Source organism: Manis javanica, chromosome 9 (genome assembly GCF_040802235.1).
Source record: "Manis javanica isolate MJ-LG chromosome 9, MJ_LKY, whole genome shotgun sequence".
In the NCBI taxonomy this organism is placed as follows: Eukaryota; Metazoa; Chordata; class Mammalia; order Pholidota; family Manidae; genus Manis; species Manis javanica.
Window position 1 is genome coordinate 43,843,498 of NC_133164.1, and position 22,213 is coordinate 43,865,710.

A 22,213-nucleotide genomic window follows, 5' to 3' on the forward strand; every position below is an offset into this window, starting at 1 on the left:
GGTGGGAGGGACTCAGAAATGAAGAAAAACGTGCTCTAAATAAACGTGCAGCCAACTAAAACTTAGAATGATTTAGAATAGTATCTGAAAAGAAAATTTATTCTACTTGGACATTAGGAATGATTTTCTTGAGTGGATGAGAGGTTTGACATTGAACTCTTGAAAAGGATATATAGTATTTGAAAACTGCTTGGCTATATAAGTGAAATATATTTACAAAGTTATAATAAATTCATTGTATTAATTGATTTTAAATATTTAGAGTAAACATAGACAGTGCAGAAGATACAGGAGAGATTATCACTGTATTTACATAAATAGGTGAGTGAAGACATGAGGTTGGGCAATAGGGGAGACAGATGTTGGAAAGTATAGGGTATAGATAAGTTCATATATTATAGTTGGAATCAAGGGATAATCTCCATTTAAGAATCTGAGGTTTAAGCAGTTAGTGGTACAAAGCCACCTAATTTACGAAGAATAATTATCAACAATTGGGATTAGATAGGAAACACTGTTTTCATCTTTTATAGTAGGAAATTATAATGTCTTCTATATCTATATTGATATTGTATAATAGATAAATGAGAAATGATATGCACATTTTATTTAGACTTAGGAAGCTAACCACCCAAATAACCTTATGCAGAAAGAGCTATGAGAACTCACATTTAGGAAGAGGGATTGAGTTTTTAATACAGTGATTTGGTTGACTGTTACTTTGCATTATAAGCACTTCTATAATATGAGTTTTTAAACCATGTTCATTCATTGCTTTCATTAAAGAAAAAGGAAACAATAAAATACGTCATGGGCAATTCATATGCATTATTTCTGCATAAGATCCCATCATATGGATGTATACCATAGCTTATTTTATCAGTCTATTATTGATAGGCATTTATTTCTGGTTTTTGCTATTTTAAATAATATTTTAAATTTAAGTAATACTGTACATGGATATTCTTGCTTAAAAGCCAAGTCCTAGAAATATAATTATTGGGTGAAAGAAAATGTGTATTTAAAATTTTAGTACATAATTGCCTAGTTTCTCATCAGCAAATTTCCTTAATTACACTTCCACTGTTGTGTAGGTGAGTTGGTTTCTCCATGCCATCTCTAGCATTTGTCATTATGGGCTATTTAATCTTTGCTCTCTTTTAAAATTTTTATATTTTAATATTATTGGCAAAACTCAAACAACTGTTCATATTTTAGCAATTTTTAGTTTTGTTATTCCTAATTTTCTATTCATTACTATTGCCCATTTTTCTAGCCTGTGTTGAATATTATCTTCTCTTCTTCCTTCAGAATATTTATGGATTGATGATAGAAACCTTTGAGTATTCTAGTTACAGCTAGTTACAGTTGAACTCTCTCCTTATTTTGCCTTAAAGGAATTTAAAATTGTAGTTGGGCTTGTCTTTCCCTTTATATTTTATGGCGTTGGTATCATGCTTAGAAAATCCTTCTCCATTCCAATACTATAATATTATGTTTCTCTGTTTTGCTTATTTTATTACTAGCACCATTTCTAATTCCGAGATTTTTCTTTCTGAACTTTTAAGAGTTTTAGTAATGATTTTAAGAAGTATAGAAGTAGGAAAAATTTTCTGTCATTGCTATTTCAGACATTTGCGTAGATCAAGCAAAACTAGAAGAGTCTGAAGAGAAAACATCAGAACTTCAGAAGAAAGTAAGTATTTTTTAACTAACTCTGCAAGAGTGTGGAGAGCCTGCAGGTGTGCTCTACCTCCAGGATTCTGCTTGTTCCCATTTTCCTCTTTACCTCCTTCAGGTATCTGCACAAATGTAACCTTCCAAAGAGGACCTTCTAGACCATTATACATAAAACTAAAAATTCTTAACTCCACTTCTAACCCTGACCTTCCCTGTGCTATTTTTCTTGATCTTCTTGCATTTAAATCTAAAAGTTTTATGAGAAAGGTTAACTTGCTTTTTGTTTGGGTTAAAGTTCCTTCATTAGATCAAATTGAACCATAGAAAACTGTCATTTTCATAGTTCTTAATATATAGCATATATGTATCATAGGATCAGTTTCATTGTTTCAGCCTCGTGTATAGCTGCCCAGCCAACCACTACCTGTTTGTCTTTAAGGTAGTGTTTGGTGCTTTTATCTCTGCTTAGCATGTACCTATTAGACTTTTTCCATTTTTGTTTTGTTTTTTATATTTGTTAGTGAATTCTTCACATTTGAAGTAGTTAATCTGATTTGAATTCTTGGGGGCTGGTTTCTCACATGGGAGGAATAATAATAATTACTACCACTACCTCAATGAACATAAACTAAGTGAGTATTTACTCTGTGTTAGGCACCATGTCCAAGAGTTTACATTTGTGGTGAATCAGGCCCTAAATGAATCTTGGAAGAAGTGTATATTTTTATAAACTTTCAAGATAAAACAATTTGCAAATGTAGTTTCATAAGTTACCAGTAGCTTATGAAAAACCTGAAAGTGTCCTGTTTAAGAAGTCCTACAGTTCACCAGACACTTAGTGAGAGGTTACTAAATACCAGCCTGTGACTGCAGGCTAGGATTACAGCTGTGAATATGATATTGTTGTTGCCCCGAAGGGACTTAATTCAGTGAGGAAACAAATTAATGGATCATTTAAATTAAGCATCATATGTATTACAGTTGCTAGATCTTCCTGTTGTAAGGTGACCCGTCCCCCTGATACTCAATATGCTCTTTTCACTTTTTATGGGAAAGTAGTGGTGAACTTTGAAGCACTTGATTTGCTTGTAACCAGATAAATTTGCTTTTATAATCATTTTTAGGTATATAGTGTATATGAGTGGTAAACATAATTTTCTCAACACGTTTTAAAATTGTAAAGCTTTAAATGTAAGCACAAGAAGGACCTTCTTCAAGGTTAGTTGTCTCCTTTTAGTCAGAAGTTATATGTCTTAGGTATATTCAGAAAATATTGTTCACTCCATAAAAGATTTCTATTGCTATAGCATTTTGTATATATCAACAAGAACTTTCCGATAGCTTTATAAGGACACATGTAAATACTTTGCTTTAGGCAGGAAGCTATCATAGGTGCCAGACACATTCTTTATTTTGGTGCATAAATTTGAAAAATGAAGACCAGAAATGTCAGAAAGTACATAGAGAATATTGAATTATCAACCTTCTTGTACAGATGCACTAATACATTTACCTTAGGGAATGAAATTAAGCAGAGTCTCAACCTTAACTGTGTTTCTTGACATTTTTGCGTGAAATTTTGTAAGTGTAATATTGCTCTTTTTAGAGAAGAAGACTATCATATCTGTTTTTATACAGTATGTCTTTAATGGAGATTCATTTTATGTCTAAAGCTACTGTGATTTGACTATAAATATTATAAAAATGCTAAAGCAAAGTTTGTATTTCATCTGATCCTTTTATAGGGGAGTATGTAGAAATTTATCTCTTTGTAAGTAATATAGATGCTTTCAGTATGGCCAAGTTAATTTAATAAATGCTTTTAGAGTGTACTAATTATGACTCTAGTCATTTTGATAGTTTTATCTTTGTTCCCCGAAATAATCCTTTTTCCTTCTGAAACTTATTCTAAGGCCTATGAGATAAGATAGTGTACATGTTGATACTGTGAGAAAAACTCCTTCATCCTTGGTCTCCTAAGAATTTAATTTTTTATTTCTTGCTAAGCAGCAGTAAACACTGAGCAGTCCTAACAATGGAGAATAGAGAAAATGGCCTCTCAAAGATTTTTTGATCCTAGGAGATTGGGGAACTTTAATATATGATATGGACATAGTGATTCAACATATAAAGGAAGATTGACAGGAATTATCTCATCTCTTCATTCAACAAATAGTTATTGAGTTTAATTATAAATGTAAAACTTTGGAAAGGTGATGAATAAAATAGAAAAGATTCTCACTATTAGTGGGTTCTAGGTTGGTGAGAGTTATTTAAGTGTGTGATAGAACCTTTTGGTATTTTTATATCAATTGCTATGGTGATAATTGCTATGGTAGGAATACTCTATGTGGTGTATAAGCCTATGGGAAGGAATCCTCAACTAGTCTTGGGTGGCCAGGGAAGATTTACCCAAGGAAAAGATAAATAATGTGAGCCCTGGTGGATGAGGTAGAAGGCAACAAGGTGAGATATCCAAGGAGGCATACATAAATTTATTTTGAATTTCTTAAAGGGCTCTCATGCTTAGCATTTCCAAAAACAAATTTAGCTTTCTTTTCCCTAAAACCCCTTTTCACCCAGCATTTATAGTCTTGTTTTTTCCCCTCAAAGTGTAATACTTTGTTTCCAGCCTGCAGAGCAACATCATAGTCCTTTTACGTCTACTCCCCTCACTCACTTTTTCTTCATTCAATCTGACTCTTTGTTTTTGGGTTCCATAACAACAGCAAGAGCAAGAAAAACTTGGCTCTGTTTTTTCCCATTACACCGTCTTCTACCTTTGGTCAGGTGGGCCTTCAGTTCCTGCCCGGACAACTGCAGTACCCTCTAAACTCATTTCTAAGCTGCTAGTATTTCTCTTTCAGGCCATCCTCCACATTGCAGCAGGCTGGTTTTCCAAAGTGCAAATATAATCATGTTACTCCCTTATTATATATACTTTAATAGCTCTCCATGGTTTTCAGGAAAGAGAAAACACTTTTTGGCTTACTGTAAAATTCTTATGAACAGTTTCATTCCTGCATGCATCTATTAACTTCATCCCCTGTGGTTTTTTTCTCATACTTCCTGTGTGGCCCTTTCAAGGGACTGCCTATCATTTATCTATAGGCTGTGCTAGTCCCTCTATTTGAAACGCTAACTGTACTTCTCAGCTAACCATTCAAGTTCTGAAGCTTGAGGTCAAGCATCATTTTTCTGTCTATCACCACTTACCTCCAGTCTCACCATTGCTGGTAATTTTCATAGATTTTGGGTTGTTAGTTTGCTTTTACTTTGCCCCCAGATACTATGCTTACTAAAAGCAATGACTGTACCATGTTCAGCTATGTATCTCTAGCACCTGCCACTTTGAGGAACACACTGTAGGCATGCTATTAGATGTCTATTGTATAATGGGAAATAGGGAGTTTGTTCAGGGCCAGATCCCCAGAGGATCTTAGATTTAGGTTAATGAATGTGGCTTTTATAATGAAGCCTCTGAAGGTTTATGAGCAGAGGAGTCATGTTATTTGAACTGCCCTTTAGAAAGAACAGCAGTATTTGAAAAACACAATTTGTAGGGGGAATGGTAGTAGGGGTTTGAAAATACTGTTTTTTGTTGATGTTTGTCTTGACAAATATACATTAAGCAGTTGAAAATACATACATTTGTGGGATGATTGGCACTTTGGAATTCAGATAAGCTGAGCTAGTGATAGGGTTTTGAAAACTGTTGATGTATGAACAGTGATTGAAGCATATGAATTTGAAAATGAGACCAGCAGGGTGGTGAGGAGAGAGTCTTGTAGAATGGTGAGGATTTGACTGAGGAAAAGGAACCTCTAAAGGAATTAAGGAACAGTCAGAGAACTGGCAGGAAAACCAGAGGAGAGTATTGTAATGGAATATACAGGGAAGAGAGATTGAATATGGAGGTGTACCTGTAAGTATTTACGCTATAAAGTAGCCTGTCCAACATGGGGTGATGATGCTGTTTTATGGAGTCAGTGTTGATGGATTAGCTATCAGCCATGTGTGCCTGTTGTGCCCTTGTAAAATGGCTACTGCGACTGAGGAACTGAAGTTTTAACTTTATTTGATTTAATTAATTACATTTACATTTAAACAGCCCTCTGTGGGTAGTAACTAACCTACTGAATAGCACAGCTGTAGAGACCTTGAGATGAAGCTGAGAGAAGTCCAGAGTGTTTGGAAGGTTTGGAAGTGCTGTACTAGTAATGTCAGTGCGGTTTGGAATGAGGTGAAGGACATTAGGATGGTTTTGACCTAATAGTTTCTGTTATCTTTCTAAAGGAACACAAGGTTTAGAGTGGCAAGAACATGAGTCCAAGATTTACTTTTCTAGCTTGTAAATGGTAACCATAATTAATAATATTTCTTATTTCAGAGTGTTTTTTTGTGTGTGAAATGCAAAATAGTTTATTTTCTGTGCTTTAGGCACTGTAAAGCACAGGGGCAGGGGGAGGCAATACAGTGTGGGGCAGGAGATATATAGGAAATCTCTGAACCTATTGCCTAATATTTCTGGTAACCTAAAACTGCTCTAAAAGTAAAGTCTGTTTAAAAAGCAAACAAACAGGAAAGCATTATCTAGACATTGTAGGAAGGCAGTGTGGTTTCATCTAAATAACTCAGGCATTGAAGATAGGAAATCTGTTTTTTGTTGTCACATCTTTTACTTAGCTGAGTGATGAGGGACTGGTAACTACCTCTTTGTGTTAAGGATGGTAAGATTCATGAGTAAAAGTCCTTTGCAAACTGCTGAGTTCTGTATTGTTATTTTTCTAATTGAGGTTTGACTGTATTTAAAATTTTAAAGCTACATTTAGAAGTAGTTGGGTTTTTAAACATCTTTTATCTTTTTTTTTTTAAACAGAGTCAAATACTAGTTCTTGATTATGAGACCGTATATATTTAAATTCACCTCAGTTAGGACAGGTTTTAGTTATGATGATGGCAAGGTGAAGCAATTTGAATGCAAGATGGGAACTTGTGATGAGTGGCTATATAAATTAGAAAATTCACTGGATTCATCAGATTCTACTGTTTGCCTACTTCCGACAAGATAGTGCACTAGGGACTTTGAGAGATGAATTTATCATTTATCTCCCAAAGATTAATCTCTAAAAGATTAATGATAAATAAGAGAGACGTTATTCTTTTAAATTGTGTTGAAGGGTAGAGCCCACATCAAGGTCCTTAAATATCATGATGTTGTGAGTTAAAAGTGAGTAATTGTCACATCCAAAATGGAGTTATTTATGAATAAAAAATATTGGTTTGGAATTCTTTTAAGTCTGATTGATAAGCTTCAGGTAAGTTTCAAGTATAAGGTATGTAGGGGTCAGGCGATTCAGTACAATGCTTTGCTCTCTATTATTTTGCACAAAGTCACAATGATATTTAGGGACTTATAAGAAAAATGCCAGGACTGCAAATAACTATGGGCCAGTTTGCCCTACTGAAAGAAGAAGGTCACAGACTCTGTCTCTGGCTTTTTGTCTGCTCCTTTGCAAATGAATGATTTTGGTGGGACCTGGAGGGACCTAAAGAAAGGCTGTGGGTGAGTTAGCAAAAATCTACCACCACGTTAATAAAAGTTTATGTTCTACTGATGGTCATTTGAGTGAATTTCTCTATGAAAAATAGTGCTTTTCATTTCTATCTTTTTTTTGTCTCATTTTCTTTTTTTCCCTCAGTTGGAAAAAGAGATTAGTGACCACCAAGAAACTAAGGCTCAACTGCAGGAAAAAGAGGCAAAGATTAATGAGCTTCAAGCAGAGTTACAGGCTTTTAAATTGAAGGTAAAATACCATCTACTCGGAGCAAATCTGTGTATTGAATGCACACCAGGAAAGCAAAGGTCATGTCTTATCTTCATAGCATCAAAATGTTTAAACTTTAATTTCACTTGTATGTGTTCATAGTCATGTTTATATTTCTATTCTGTTATGTTTAAAATTTTTTTTTCTGTTTGCATTTTTTAAGAGGTCTAAACTTTTACTTATTAATTTGCTTCCTTATGTTTCATTTGGGTTTTGTTCCTAATGCCATGTGTTTCCTAAGTAATTAAGCATGAGGGGTAAGAAAGTCTTTTAGTCTTAAATTTTGTCATTCATCACTGCTCTTTATCCCACTACAGGAAATTATTGCTCAAGCTATTTATTTTTCCAGACCTTCAGCCTATGGGTACCTTGTGATGAAAGATAACCTCTAGCTCAATGAGAACATTTTCTGATAAATTTTCAATTTCCAAAAGTAAACAGATTTAAAACATGGCAAAAAAGAGCGCAACTCTGGATTCTGATGCAGATAGCTCACATACACTCTCTACGCATAAAACATTTGGATAAGGAAGAGATACATCATCTGCATTCTTTAAATGGATGAAATAAGGAGTTAGAATATTCATACCTACATTTCTTCACATAGATTTACATGTTGGATGATGAGCAATAAGTATAGTTTTGCTCTTTTCCTTTCATTCTAATTTATAGTTACATTGCAGTGTCTCATCTATACTGTTTCCTTTATTGATGTACTATTTCTGATACCATTGAAAACTGTTTTCTTTTAAATATTTAGTGTAAATAAAACAATTAAATATTTATTGTTACAAAGGCTGTCTGAAGATACCCTAAGAGACAGTGAGCTGTTAGTGTTATATTTTGGAGGGAAAAAATATTGAAATCTCCTCTCCTCAAGAAAATTATTCTCAATGGTCTTTCTTTAGTGTGCAAGAAGTACAATTTATTGAAATTTTTTATCTCTTCATGTGACTCCTTGTCTCTCATATGAAAAGAAATGTTTGATTGTGTTTATATTTCAGATTGAGTTACAGACAATGGTTGAAATATGTGATGTTTTTCCTGGTCTGAGCTAGTATAACTTTAAAAACTTTCTTTTCTTTTTAATTTTTCTCAGTTGAAGAATTACTTCCTAATCTACTCAAGAAAATTCCAGTTTATAAAAAACATATCTACCGTCTTTGGTTATGTTATTGTTGCATGTATTTTTACTTAAAAATGGAACTCAATTTACATTTTGAATCAAGGATCTCCTATGTTGTCTTAAATTTTGGACAGTGATGAGCTGTGTTTATTGTATCAGAGACTCAATAATGGCGATCATATTCATTTTTGAGGAACAGCTGATCAGTTCTATCTTTGCCTTATCTACATTTGGCTCTATTTTGGCTTAGTGTGTGTTTCTCTTGAAATCTGTGCATTTGTCTTAATGATATTTCTCTTTGATCAAAGCTGTACTGTTAATGAAAGTTATGAATAAAATATGTTCTATTATCTGTGATTTTATTCCTTCAGTTGACAACCAACCATTGTTAGGTTCCAGGGATATAATGGTGAGCAAGATAGGCACAGTGTCTGGCTCCATGAAGGATGTATTCAAGTCAACTGTACTCTTATCAGCTGAGCTAGTGCAGAGCAGAAGTTCAAAAATATCCTAAGATGATAGTTAAATATGTTTATTGAGTATATGTGTAATATCCATACATCCTTAACATTCGAAGGGCAGTTATATCCAATATTACAGCAATCCAGATAAACAGTAAACTGATTTTTCTTTATAGTTAATGGTTTTTATAAGGCATGTTCTTTAATTTGTGGTTTCGATTTCTTTTATAACACTTTGTGCTGATCTCAGATGTCAAGTTTAGGCTTTTATACATGATCTATTTTCCATAATTGTGTCAAAAAACTTTAAAAGTTTGTTAACATTCATTAAGTGTCCACCACTTGCGAGTTAGTTGTATATATGGCTCAGAATTGAAGTTAGTAATTTCAGGAAAATAAAATAACAGAAAATTATTTATCAACCCAAATCTTTTTTATGATAATAAAAGTGCATGTATTCTTACCATGCTATGGAAACAGGACAAAAAGTGTCCAGTGGACACATCGGGCTCTTTTTTACTCCTTACTTCTCTGTGACATTTTGTGTTGTAGAATAGTAAACCCTCTCTCCCACTTTTTTGGTCACTTTCTTCACTTGTGATTCATAACTCTGTGCTTCTCTTTTTCTCTTTTTGTTTTTAATTCATTTATCCTACAAATATTTCTTCAACAATTGTCATTTGCTAGTCACAACTTTAGGTGTTGGGAAAAGGGTAGTGAATTACACAGACACAGTTACTTCTGTTATGGAGCTTATAACCCATCAGGGACATAAATGCCTTAAATAATTGTTTAACCCTTATGACAGAGCTATCAAGGAGAAGCACAAGGTGCTGCCAGTGTAAAATAAGTGGTCAAACAAGGTTTTTCTGAGGAAGGGACACATTAGCTAAGACTGAAAGGACTACTAGGAGATGGTAGGGTTAAGAGAATGTTCCAGGCAGAGGGAACAGCATATGTGAGTGTGAGATGGGCATATACATGGAAAGTATGTGAAAATTGCTTGAAAGACCAGTTAACAGGGACCAGATCCTGATGTGCCCTTGTATATCCTACTAAGAACTTCAGATTTTTTTTTTCAAGGACAAAGGCTTGATGTGGCAATATTATTAAAGTCTCTTTTCCTGGATTTTATTATTTACTTCTCAGTTAAACATTAGTGCTCCTTAGAATTCTGTATATAGACTTTTCCTCATGCTATGTACTCTGTAAGTGCATACATTCTCTGGGTAAAATTACCTACTCCCATGGCTTCAACTGTCACATAGAAACTGCTGAATTTCAAATAGTTTAGATCCATGTACCCATTTTACTCCTGGGTTTTTGTACCTGGATGATCATATAACTACCTCAAAATGGGGAGTTACGTTTCTGGCAATTATGCACTTATGACTTCAAAAACTATAATTAAATTCTTACCTTGGGAAAAAACTTTGTTGGAACTTTGTTTCCAGATTCAACCATGTGAAATTACTGATATTTGATTATTTTTGGTTTAAAATAACACCTTATTTTTAAGAAATATATATTTTCACATGTTTTGTGAAGTGTTCTCAGTTGTGTTCCCTTTTTTTTCCCTCCAGTTTGGTGCCTTGCCAGCTGATGCAATTACCTCCTTGCCCCTCTCAAAAGAGGATGGAATGGGCCCCCCTCCCCCCCCTCCTCCCCCACCACTGCCCTTTTGTGGGGGCCCCCCTCCCCCCCCTCCCCCACTCCCAGGAATGCCAATGCCATCTGGTGGACCTGTGCCTCCGCCCCCTCCCCTGGGGTTTCTCAGTGGTCAAAACGCTCCTCCTCCAACTCTGCCATTTGGGTTAAAACCAAAGAAAGAATTTAAACCTGAAAGCAGCATGAGAAGATTGAACTGGTCGAAGGTAAAACAGAAATAGACAAAAACTATCACTTATACTGTTACCTAGATTAAAATATAATTTTGTATTTAAAAGTTACATGTAATTTCAAATGGGAAGCCCTAACCAGTGACATTAAATAAACAGACATTATTGTTTGCAACAAAAGTACTGAGGCAAACAAAGCCCTTCGCTCTCCACTAAGGCATTCTAGCTTATAAATTTGGTATGAATGGATGTTGGTTTGTTACAGTGGGATTTGATCTGTAATTATATTGATAATTCAACATTATCATCATTGAACCCTATATTTTTGAAGTGTTTCTCAAAAATACAAAATTGTTGGTGTTCTTGGGAACCTGTTCTGTGTTGGTAGCCCCTGGGAAAACTGGTTGTCAGAAGTTGCTATGTCACCAGAACATAGAAATTCTGAATCCTGCAGGATGGTAGCTCCATGGCCATGTAACCATGGGTAATGCCGTGTAATGCGTCTTGCCTGTGAAGAGTCATGGTGCACATGAGCATTGTTAAAGACTCTGAGAAGGGTGGTGGAGAAGAAACTTCACTTCATTCAGCTTCGAATCCCCCACTACATGAGAGTGGAAACTTTCTTTTCTCAAATAAAACCTTAAATTCCTGCAGAACCTGTATTTCATTGAATAGACTTTGGGAAAAATCTTAAAGGGTTATTTCATAAACATGTACTGGCAGCTGTGGGATGCTGAGTCTGAATGTAAATATGGTCTGGGACAGATAAAACACCCATTGATTTTATGACCCAATCAATCTTTATCTGATTGCAGATCAGACCTCATGAAATGACTGAAAACTGTTTCTGGATAAAAGCAAATGAAAATAAGTATGAAAATGTGGATTTGTTTTGTAAACTTGAGAATACATTTTGTTGCCAACAAAAAGGTAAGTTTAACATCTTGGTTATTTGTTAATTTTATATTTTAATGCTGCTACTTTTTATGTTCACTTCTAGAAAGCATTTAAGGGTCCTACACATGATTTTTAAATTTTATTAATGGATAAATAAATGATACAGTGAAATGTTTTAAGTGTGAATTTTACTACTTTCCTAAAATACCTTTTTTGAAGATGTCCTAAATTAGCCTTTCATAAAGGAGGACATTTTTAGAGAGAATTTTGGCATGAGAATTCCTTTAGTCAATGAGAAATAGAAAAAACAAAATGTGAAACCTCTTCTAGTCAGAATTTTACCACCCTTTAATATTACAGTGGCTATAACATCATTTCATTAATTAGTATGAGTCCCATGGGATAGAAATTTCAAATTTATAGAGTTGAACATTGGATTGAAATAGAAATATATGAGGAGATTATATGATTTTTTTCTTTAAATAAAATGGAATTCATTTTCAATTCATCCATTCCATTCATTTTTTGTGATAACTTGCCTGTACACTGTGATTTAAAAAAAATTTAGATATTACTCTTGTTTGAAATTGAATTTGTTTCATCCAATCTCATGGGCCTACAACACTTACATTTCAGGGCTGTCATCTGCTTATACTGATAACTTTTAAGCATTATGCAATGCTTACATTTTAGGTCCATAGTCACTTAGATCAGTGATAACCTTTTAATTTTCAAAAAGGGACCTTTACCACCATAGACTTATGCCACTTATGCCCCTTGTGTACAGAAAGAGCTGGATGGGGAAAGATTAGATGGAGATGGGAAGGCTAGGTACAGAGAGGGAAGAATCAACTTCTTAAAATACCTACTGTGTATCAGGCATGATGCTAGATGGTTTAAATAGCTTATTTAACTTGATCATCAACAGCAACCAAGGGGTGTTGCCAGGTGCCAAAAAACTCATTTGTACTTCTTTGAAATGCTTTTACAAATAAAATTTTAAACTAGAAACTTTTCCAAAAAAATAATTGTTAAGTTACAAAGCATAAAAGGTAATTGTAAATTAAGGTAGCTTTCTGTAATTTGTGGTAAATCCAAAGACTTTGACAGATATTTTTGAGCCCTGTAGTTCTTGACCAAAATAGTACAAATGGTATATTTAGATCTTTGAAAACAGGGGGCATTTTCTTAGCAAGCTTACTATAGGAAAACTTGTGAAGTAAGCAGATCTTAATTTTACCTTTTGATTATGGAGAATCAAAATTTTCTTTGAATAAGATTAGTGCACTCTTCAGGCAATCAAGGAAAATAAATGGCAGTTCAAATGTGTATTTACATGTAAAACACTTCAGAATTTCAGATTTCATAATCTGGAATTGATTAGTTTCCCCTTTGCTTTCCTAGTAGGTGCAAATGGTGGTACCTAAAAGCTATTTAAGTAATACTGCCATCCAGCTACTCCCCTTTTTTCCCCCTCTTTACTCTGATTACCTTCTTAATTAATGAGGCTCAAAAGGGAAACTTGTTAGCATGTGTTTAATTTAGCTGTAGTGTTAGCCCTAAATGAAATAATTGGACCTTTAAAAAATTCTTAAGTCATCTAACTGTAGCCTTGAGATTCAAGGTTGAACCAAAATGATGCATTTGCTCAATCTAATACTAGTTTTGAAGGTTAAGGTGAGGAAATGGATGATTATTTTCTGAATATTTCATACTTCCATCCCTCCCTGCCTCTGTACACGCTGTCCCCTCTGCCCAGAATCTCTCTTTTCGTTTGACTTTAGAGGCTGGCTGAGGCCTACGACTTCTGTTGTCTCAGCTCAAATGCTACTTTCTCTTTTCTGTGACAGTGGGTGATATTTCCATGGAGAACAGAAAAGATAGGGAAGCCTAGGGTTGTAACCCTGGACAAAGCCAACATTTTACATGCCAACAGGAGATGAGCTGTGAAAGTGACTATTTTTTGGTTTGGATTTTAAAGAATATTTCCTCTAAAGCACTATTTGAGGATCCTTAGAATGCTTTTTGGCATTACTAATAGTTAAGCATTTTGTCAGAAAAGTCCATTCATTGCTGCTTTCAGGAAAGCAGGATTTTGTATAGATATTTTGTAGGAGAGATCAGAAAGGAAGGCAAGAGAAAGGTGTCTGGAAAGCTCAGACAAGACTGTGGGCTGGCTGATGGGCAGGTTGCTCTTTGTCATCTCTTTGTTCATGGCCTGGCTGCTGAGGCCTTAGGTCCAAATGTTAACATTTGCCAGTTGCCCATGACTTCAAAAGGGGTCATTCTTTGTTCAAATCAACTTTGTAATTTCTGCAGAACTCAAAATTAAACTAAGCCACTAATTTATTGTTCATTTCAAGGTAGAAATACAGTTGTTCTCTACTTTCTAGGAAGCAGAGGGAAGCATTTGACTACTGGTTGATTTTCACCATTGATTTGCTTCACAACTTGGCAGGGAAGGACAGAGGATTTAGATTACCAAAGAAGAGTGGGTTTTTAGAGAAGTGGTCTATCTTTTTTATTTGAGCAACCCTTTTGACTAACAACAAGGGCATTTGAGACATCATGGATGGAATTTGAGGGCATTATGCAAAGTGAAATAAGTCAAGCAGAGAAAAGCAAATGCCATATGATCTCTCTTAAATGTGGAATCTAAAATAAAACAAAAAAAAAATCCCAAGCTGATGGATCCAGAATAGATTGGTAGCTGCTGGCATGGAGGGTGGGAGAAATGGATGAAGGGGGTATACATTAATTTAAAAAAAAGCAGAAGAAGGAGGAGAACCAGGGCTATTTCTCTGATTACAAAGATGAATGTGTGATTCCAGGTATTTAAAATGGTAGATGTCAAACCTTTGTGCTGCCTAAACATTTGAAATAGGTAGAAACAAACAAACTGAATATAATCATTTAAAGAGAACCTTGAGATTTTTCTCACAGATTCTTAGTGTTTATTACTAAGTATGGCTTTTTTTTTGTCTTTATAGAAGACACTGCCTTAGGTTTCTGGGGCTTTGGGGTGAGAATACTGGGTTGTAGAGGTCTCACACTGAGAGCTGGGCAAGGAAGAGGGTCTCCTAAAGTACGAGGCCCTGAGTGGGTTCTTCTTCATGTTGCCTTGTTTAACCTTTACCACATCTCTGCTGAGGTTTTCCTTCTGAAAAGCAATTCTATCTCCCTGTAATACCACTCTGCTCCACCTACTTGTAGTTACAGTAAAATAACCTTGGTAAGAGCTTGGACATTTCCTCTTAACTCATGTTGCCCTTTATTGTATCATTTTTTTTTCCAGTTAGATTTTACTTACTTTGTTTTTTAAACTAACCTGTGACATTTATAACATGACTTTAATAGGAAAGTGCCATGTGTCTTATCTGAAGAAGTATGTAAACCACTACTAAACTTTTTCCTGTGAAAAAGACATTTTTTCTGCATTCAACTGTATCATTTTTTCTTTCCTACATTATTTTGTTATTAAGTATCTCCCTTTGGTTTCCTGCTTCTCCCAGCCCTAAATTTTTTAGATAGATTCTAGTTTTCCATATTTTAAATTCTTCTGAAAATAGCACATAGGTATTTTAAGAGTGTTTTTCTTTTTTTTTTTCCTCTTTCTTTTCTCCCATTCATTCCTTTTTTCTCTTTCCTGTATTTGGCTGCCATTATTCACTAAGCCAACAAATATTTATTGGGTGTACTTTGCATGTTGGGCCCGGCGTTTGGCGTTGGACCCGCTGCAGTGGGAAAGGCAGACCTGTGCTGTGTTCTCATGTTGCTTTTACAATCTCAGTGAAACTCAGTCACGTCCTTGGTCTAAGCATAAGAATGAGGAGTGGTACAACAAATGCAGATTTTGATTTTAGAAAAGACTGCCATATTTTACTGTTGTCAGCTTCTGTTACAACTTAACAAGATTATAAAAGAACATTGTTTATATATCTGTTTGAAATTTAATCACAATATTCGTATATTGAACATTTGGTATCATCAAAATAATGCTAATGACCTGCACATTTTTTACCAGATTGGAAGCATCTGTTGATTAATTTTTATAGGCTGTTGGAAAATGGTTTAAAGTATACTAACAGGTTATTGGTGTTGGATTTATCAAGTACAATTAATATTAATTGCTTTCATTATTCACAAACTGTTAACTTAATAGGGATTAAAGGGTTTTCGGAAAGTATATGAATAGTCTAATTTACTTAGACTGATTTATTATGAAAATGTAATTCTACAATTGCTAGCTTTCTGAAGTAATCACATTTTATAACAGGTGCATCATATTTGCCAGACAGGGCCAATAAACTGGTGTATAAATAATTTCTCAATTGAACAGTTATGGCATATGGAAACAGTTAATGGATTATGCATTTAAAAACAAATTAAGCTTAGATTTCTGACATCATAGTTCAGTGGACGAAGTATTGGAGTAGGGAATGATAAACCGTGGGTTATCCCAGGGACTTGGCTGTGTTTGGGATGTCACTTTGTATTTGAAACACAATTTGTTCCTCTATATGAAAAAAAGTGTATAAAAAACTCCTAAACTACCTCACAAGCCTACATTAAGATGAAAGATACAATTTTTAACAGGAATATGTTTTTTGCGAATGCATGTTAATGAAGAAGTGATGCCAAAATGAAAGCAGCATATCTTAAATACCTTAAAGATTTCTGAAAAGACGTGACAAACACTGATTTGTAAAGATGTGGAGGAAGTCAGTGGAAAATTAAATATTTCTCCAGGGATTCGTCATTTGGTTCTTGTCTGTGGCTGAATCTCAGGAGAACTGAGCACTTAGGAAAAATTATAAGAGAGGTCAGAAATGTTTGTTTCACCATTAGAAAGTACTTTATTGTTACCAATTATATGTATTCTATGTTGGATTGCTAATGAAACGAATTTATTCTGAAGGCTTCAGAGAAACAGAAACTAAAGAGGGAGGCCACAGAAAGTGAGTTTATTTAGCCTGGAGCCATAGGCAACTTTTAAAGTCTGCAAGTTACGAGCTTAGGTATACCGCATTGTCTTTTTCATAGTGTGATAGAAATTTTAAAGGTACCTGTAAATAGACATGTTTCTTGTATATTGTACAGATGCTATAACAGGGAGGAGGGTTGGGCCTGTGTGTATTTGGCTGTGTGCCTATAAACATAGCTTTTTGTCCGATTTTTTCTCTTTTCTTTTTTCCATTGGAATGAGGAATGGTATGAGGGCTCTGGATTCATCTGAAATCACCTGACTAGCAGTAGACTGGGGATGGTGTCTCTTTCTGTATTCCCAGCTTCTGTATCTTGATGCTGGTGGCAGTTTTCAGTGGCAATCTGGGAGCCTTCACTCCCTAGCAAACTCAGGAAGTCATTACACTCCTGTGTTACCTCACACACCTTTTTCTCTCACGATTTCTCTTCCACTTCCTATGTTTTCTGTCTCATTCCTCATTTACCTAGTACCTCTCTTATTGCCCTCTGATTACTCAAAGTACATGTCCCTATTTCAAGCAATTATTCTTTGTCTGTCTGCTATATCTTCTATCACTAAAGACTCCCATTCATAATTGGTACACAGATTATTCATCTGAAAATATAAATGAGGCTCATCCTTCTGAATGCACTATTTTAAATTTAAAGTAATATTAGTCAACCTGACTGTTCACTTCCTGTCTTCTCCACTCTACCCTTTCCCCCATGCGAACCTCCACACACATCACTTTCCAGGTGTGGAAGAGAGAGAATCACATGGAGTTGGTATTATGACCCAATGCAACCCTTGGAGCACAGGAAGAGAGAGGGGTCAGGGCAGGAGAGTCATAAGGAGGAGATGTAGGGAACTTCTTGCTTGCATTGTATGCTATAGAAATTCAATGCTAAATAAGTATGTAGTAAATTCTTCTGTAACAATAATTTTTCTGTATGAAAATAACTTTATTATATATTGTGTATGTATAATATTTATGCACTTAAATACATAACACATATATACACAATATATATGTTTACATATATGTGTGTAATATATGAAAATAACTTTACTGTATATTTTATAATCTTGAATTTCATAAGTTAGGTTTTGAGGTAATTATACATTCATGTGTTTAGGTGAGCTGAGTGTTTTTTTGTCCCTCAAGTTAAATCATTTGGGCATATTATCTTATATCTTATATTCTGCACATTTTATATAATCATCATATATTTTATGGCATCTAAGGAGAATACCAAGTTTAGGGGCCTTTGTTTATCATAGCTCTAACTTGTCCAAGTGCATGTCTGTGTCTTAAAAGAATGGATATTTCAAAGTCAAACACATTCTAGTCCAGGAGTTCTTAACTTGATGTCTGTGAACTTGGATAAGAAAAAAAAAATCACTTTTATTAATCTCTAATTGAAATTTAGCTTTCCCTTCAATTATGAATAAAGGCAACAGGCACAGCAGTGCCTATGCCATTTTTACTTGTAAAGTTCATAGGTAATTTCATGCCACATTAGAATTATTTCAGATGTATCACAGTATCACTGAAACTCATCACTACTTCAAATTGGAATAGTTATTAGAACTGTAGCTAGATTTTGCTGTTTAATGCATTGATAAAAAGAATATTTTGTCAGTGGTGTCTTGCAGAAAGCATACCGTGATATGTTGGAGGGCGAGAGGTTGTTTGGGGCCTAGGGTGGGTAATGCATGTGAAAGGTAGCAGGTGGAGAAAGCAGGTCATGATGTGGATCTGACAGATTGTCAGCTTCCCAGGCAGGCGGGAACTCTGCAGCAGAGATGCCTGGTAGAGGGGTTCCAGGATGGGTACTGGCAGCCAGGTTTTAGTACTCCTATCATGCTCAGTTATTGGCTGGGCGGCCCAGGGAGAGCGCGGCCTGGGCTCAGAAGCTAAGGAGGACCCTGAGGCTATTAACAGCTTGGAACCTGGAACCTGTCAACAAAGTGTACTCCTTGCAACTGAGTGGAAACTTCATAAAGGGAGATCTGAGCAGTATGCCCATATCCATGGCTACCACACATGTGTGTTGCTGGTCCATAATGCGTTTTGGTAGCTGCATTCCAGTATCATTTGCTTCCTTTGAAATTCTATGTGTTTTATTTTGTGCATTTAAATATTATTCTGAGGGAGCCCACTTTAGGGACAGCAGTGGAGTCTCTGGGGAAAAACCCTGCTGCAGCTTTTCTGATTTGTGCAGGGGTGGGAGTGAGGTGGGGTTTGGGGCCTCAGCCTGGCCTTGACTGCTGCCTATTCACATATAGGCAGTTTTTTTTTAAATTCAAGGATCCAGTACATTATTTGAAATGAGATATTTCATCCAACTCTGAATAACTTTTTACAGTGGTTCCAATATCAGTTCATCCATTTTTAAATCCATTTTAACAGACCACTGTAATGCACTGTTAAGTAAATGCATATAATCAAATCTGGAAAAAATACAAAGCTCCTTGATTAGGCAATAATAAAATAACAGTATTAATAATGTATGTCATTTTTTTAAAGCACTTATGTTTACTTCATTTATATCATTTTATTTGCTTCTGAAAACAATCCCATGAAGGCAAATATGTACACATTTTATATGTAAGGAAAAGTTATACTCTTCAAGAGAACTTCAGCCAAAGGGAGCCGCTGCTTTGAATGGAATACAGATCTGAGTCTAAAGCCATTGCTCCTTCTGCTATGCCATGCTGCTGCTTTGATTAAAAGAAATCCTATTATGTTTTATTTAAAGTGTTCTTCTTTGATTTAAAATAATTTTCCTCTCATCTCCTCCCACCTTACCACTGCCCCACAGCAGTTCACCCTCATCCCACAATTTATATTAAAGGCTTTAAAACCTTGCTGTTTTTTATTAAGACCATCTTTCATCATTTGGTACCTCTATTCACTTCAGTCAGCATTTGAGCTGTAAATACTAACACCATGCTGTGGTGTGTACAGGGGAAGGGAGAGACTGTGGAGTCCACCCTGTAAGTGTGCGACCCTGGCTTTTACAGTTATGGTTCTTTCCTCTGTAAAATGGGGGAGATAATACCCATCTCACAAGGTTATTGTGAGGATTTTATAATGAACATTTTAAAGCATCTTTTTCAGTGCCCTACTCATTGTAGTTCAGGAAATATTAGCTGAACTTCGATTTTTAGAATGCAGGCTCATTTCCACTTGTGAAGTTTGTGAATCATCTCTGACCCTTCCATGTGACCACCTTTAAGTGAAACCACAAAACTCTGTTTCTGACCTTTGTTAATAGCCACTTACGAAGACTTTTGTAGCCCTGATCTGCACTGTTAATTTGAAAAAATAATAATAGCAGATTATTCTGTACATCTTGTTTCTGTCATTTTTGTGTGTGTCTTAATTGTAAAATGCTTTGTTAAATTCTCGATGAGAGGGGTCTGTTACATCAGAAAGAAATATAAAGGCCTGTTTGCTCCCCAACCCCACCATTTATTTTTTCTGAGTTTTCCCCTAATTTATTCTTTCAGTTTATAAGTTCTTAATGGAGCTGAGGCCCAGCATTTTTATAATTTTTTGAAATTTAAAAAACTGACAATTTTAACTTAGCTTTTCTTGACATGATTCGGCTTTAGAGAGTTGAGACAGTGATTTGAGATAGATCTTGAGAAGCTCATTCAGTACTTTATAAAATCTTACTGGTTCTCGCTAATAATTCATGGTTATTTTTGGCAGTTCTTTACAGTTTCAAAGAAAAGGGAGGATGTTAACTACGTATGGCCTAATGTGGTTATAGAACTGGGATGCATTAAGGCATAGGGAACTTAGAGTTAATGGGCAAATCCAAGTGCCAAGTGAAGCCTATGCCTTAATTCTCCCTGGGTTCACAGGGAAGGTGCTAACTGTTATGTGCTTGGTTTATGGAGTGCTGGCAGAAGATTCAGAGGAGTGGTAGTTTTTCAGGAAAGGTACTCCCTTTTTCCTCAAGTTTGTGGTGTAAGCTAAAGAAATTATTTAGGTCAACCATATACAATTGTTGAAATTATGTTTTGACATATTAAGAACTGGTTCAGCCTAATTCTTGTTTCCCAAACTAGTGACAGATTGAGGAAATATGTAAAGAGCTGTCTGTAGCTTGTAACTTAATTGAAAATGAGTATTGGTATCTGTTCTTCTCTAATAGCTTATTGAACAGATAAGGGGTGGGAGCAAAACTCTTGAAGTGGAAAGTATTTATCTTGGAATGAATTACAGCCTCCAAATCTAAGATTGGAAGCAGACCTTAGAATTTTACAGGCTGTATTATTGTGTATAAATCAGTCTTTTCTGGTGAATCTGTGAAGAAGTTTGCCTGCAGGAAACAGTACCCAGTTAAAAGTGACTTAAACCAGTCTTGTGTTGGTGATCGTAGAGTTGGTAAATTTAACCTTCCAGTGATGTCGGGACTCAGGATGAGATTGTCTGCTTCTAGCTTTCCCTCCACTTTTGGCTTAGCATAGATGGGAAATGTGAGAGGAAATCAATATGCTCACAAATGGGACTTTGTGCTTTCTATTGCTGCTATTACAAATTATAATAAGGTTTGCAGCTTAAACAACACACATGTATTGTCTTACAGTTTTGTAGGTTAGAATCCAACATAGGTCTCATGGGCTAAAATCAAGGTGTCAAACAGAGCTACTTTCTGGAAGTTCTGGAGGAGAATCTGCCCCTTGCCTTTCCTGGTTTCTGGAGATACATTCCTCAGCTGACGGTTCTTTCCCAGTCAAAGGCAGCAACAGTGAGGTGAGGCCTTAGGGTCTCTCCCTCTCTTGCTTGGCTTCCTTTATTACAACTTTCTCAGACTTTGAAGTCAGGAAAGGCTCTTTTAAAGACCCACGTGATTAAATGGGACCTACTTGGAGAACCCAGGATGACTTCCCAATCTTAGGGTTTTTAACCTTAATCACATCTGCAAAAATCCCTTTTCCCATGTAAGGTAACATCTCACAAGTTCCAAGAATTAGGACAGGGACACCTTTGGCAGAGAGGATGGGGGACTAGGATAACTGGATGCCATCAAATTGTGGCATTTCACAAGATCCTCAGCCTGTTAATTCCATTCTTTAAAATCCACTCGGTCTACTTTAGGCCTGCGTTTCTTTTATAATAATGCCGTTTTAGGGTCCTGGGGTATTTTGACTTAATTTTTAAAATCATCTGTTCACTAAATGTTATTAAGCTTTGTATCTTTATTAGTTGCATTTACTGGTTTTTATTAGCACAGCAAAGTACCTTTCTGGAGGTTTAGGAAAATCTTACGTCTTTTCTAATGGCCGAAAGATTTTTTTTTTTTCTTCTTTATTCACATATACTGTGTCTAATTTGCAACAGGTATCACAATCTACATTCTCCAGTTTGAAATATGTACTATTAATTTCATTTTTTTCTG

General features: G+C 35.4%; 1 protein-coding gene across 5 annotated transcripts in view; it reads left to right on the forward strand.

Moving 5' to 3' along the window:
- Positions 1-22,213, forward strand: part of DIAPH3 (diaphanous related formin 3) — a 573,382-nt gene that overhangs the window by 223,610 nt on the left and 327,559 nt on the right. For all 5 annotated transcript variants that reach the window (XM_037022985.2, XM_073212547.1, XM_037022986.2 and 2 more), the window contains 4 exons: positions 1,632-1,696; positions 7,383-7,487; positions 10,679-10,969; positions 11,749-11,863. In XM_037022985.2, the coding sequence (XP_036878880.2) occupies positions 1,632-1,696; positions 7,383-7,487; positions 10,679-10,969; positions 11,749-11,863 (576 nt within the window). The remainder of the gene's footprint in view (positions 1-1,631; positions 1,697-7,382; positions 7,488-10,678; positions 10,970-11,748; positions 11,864-22,213) is intronic.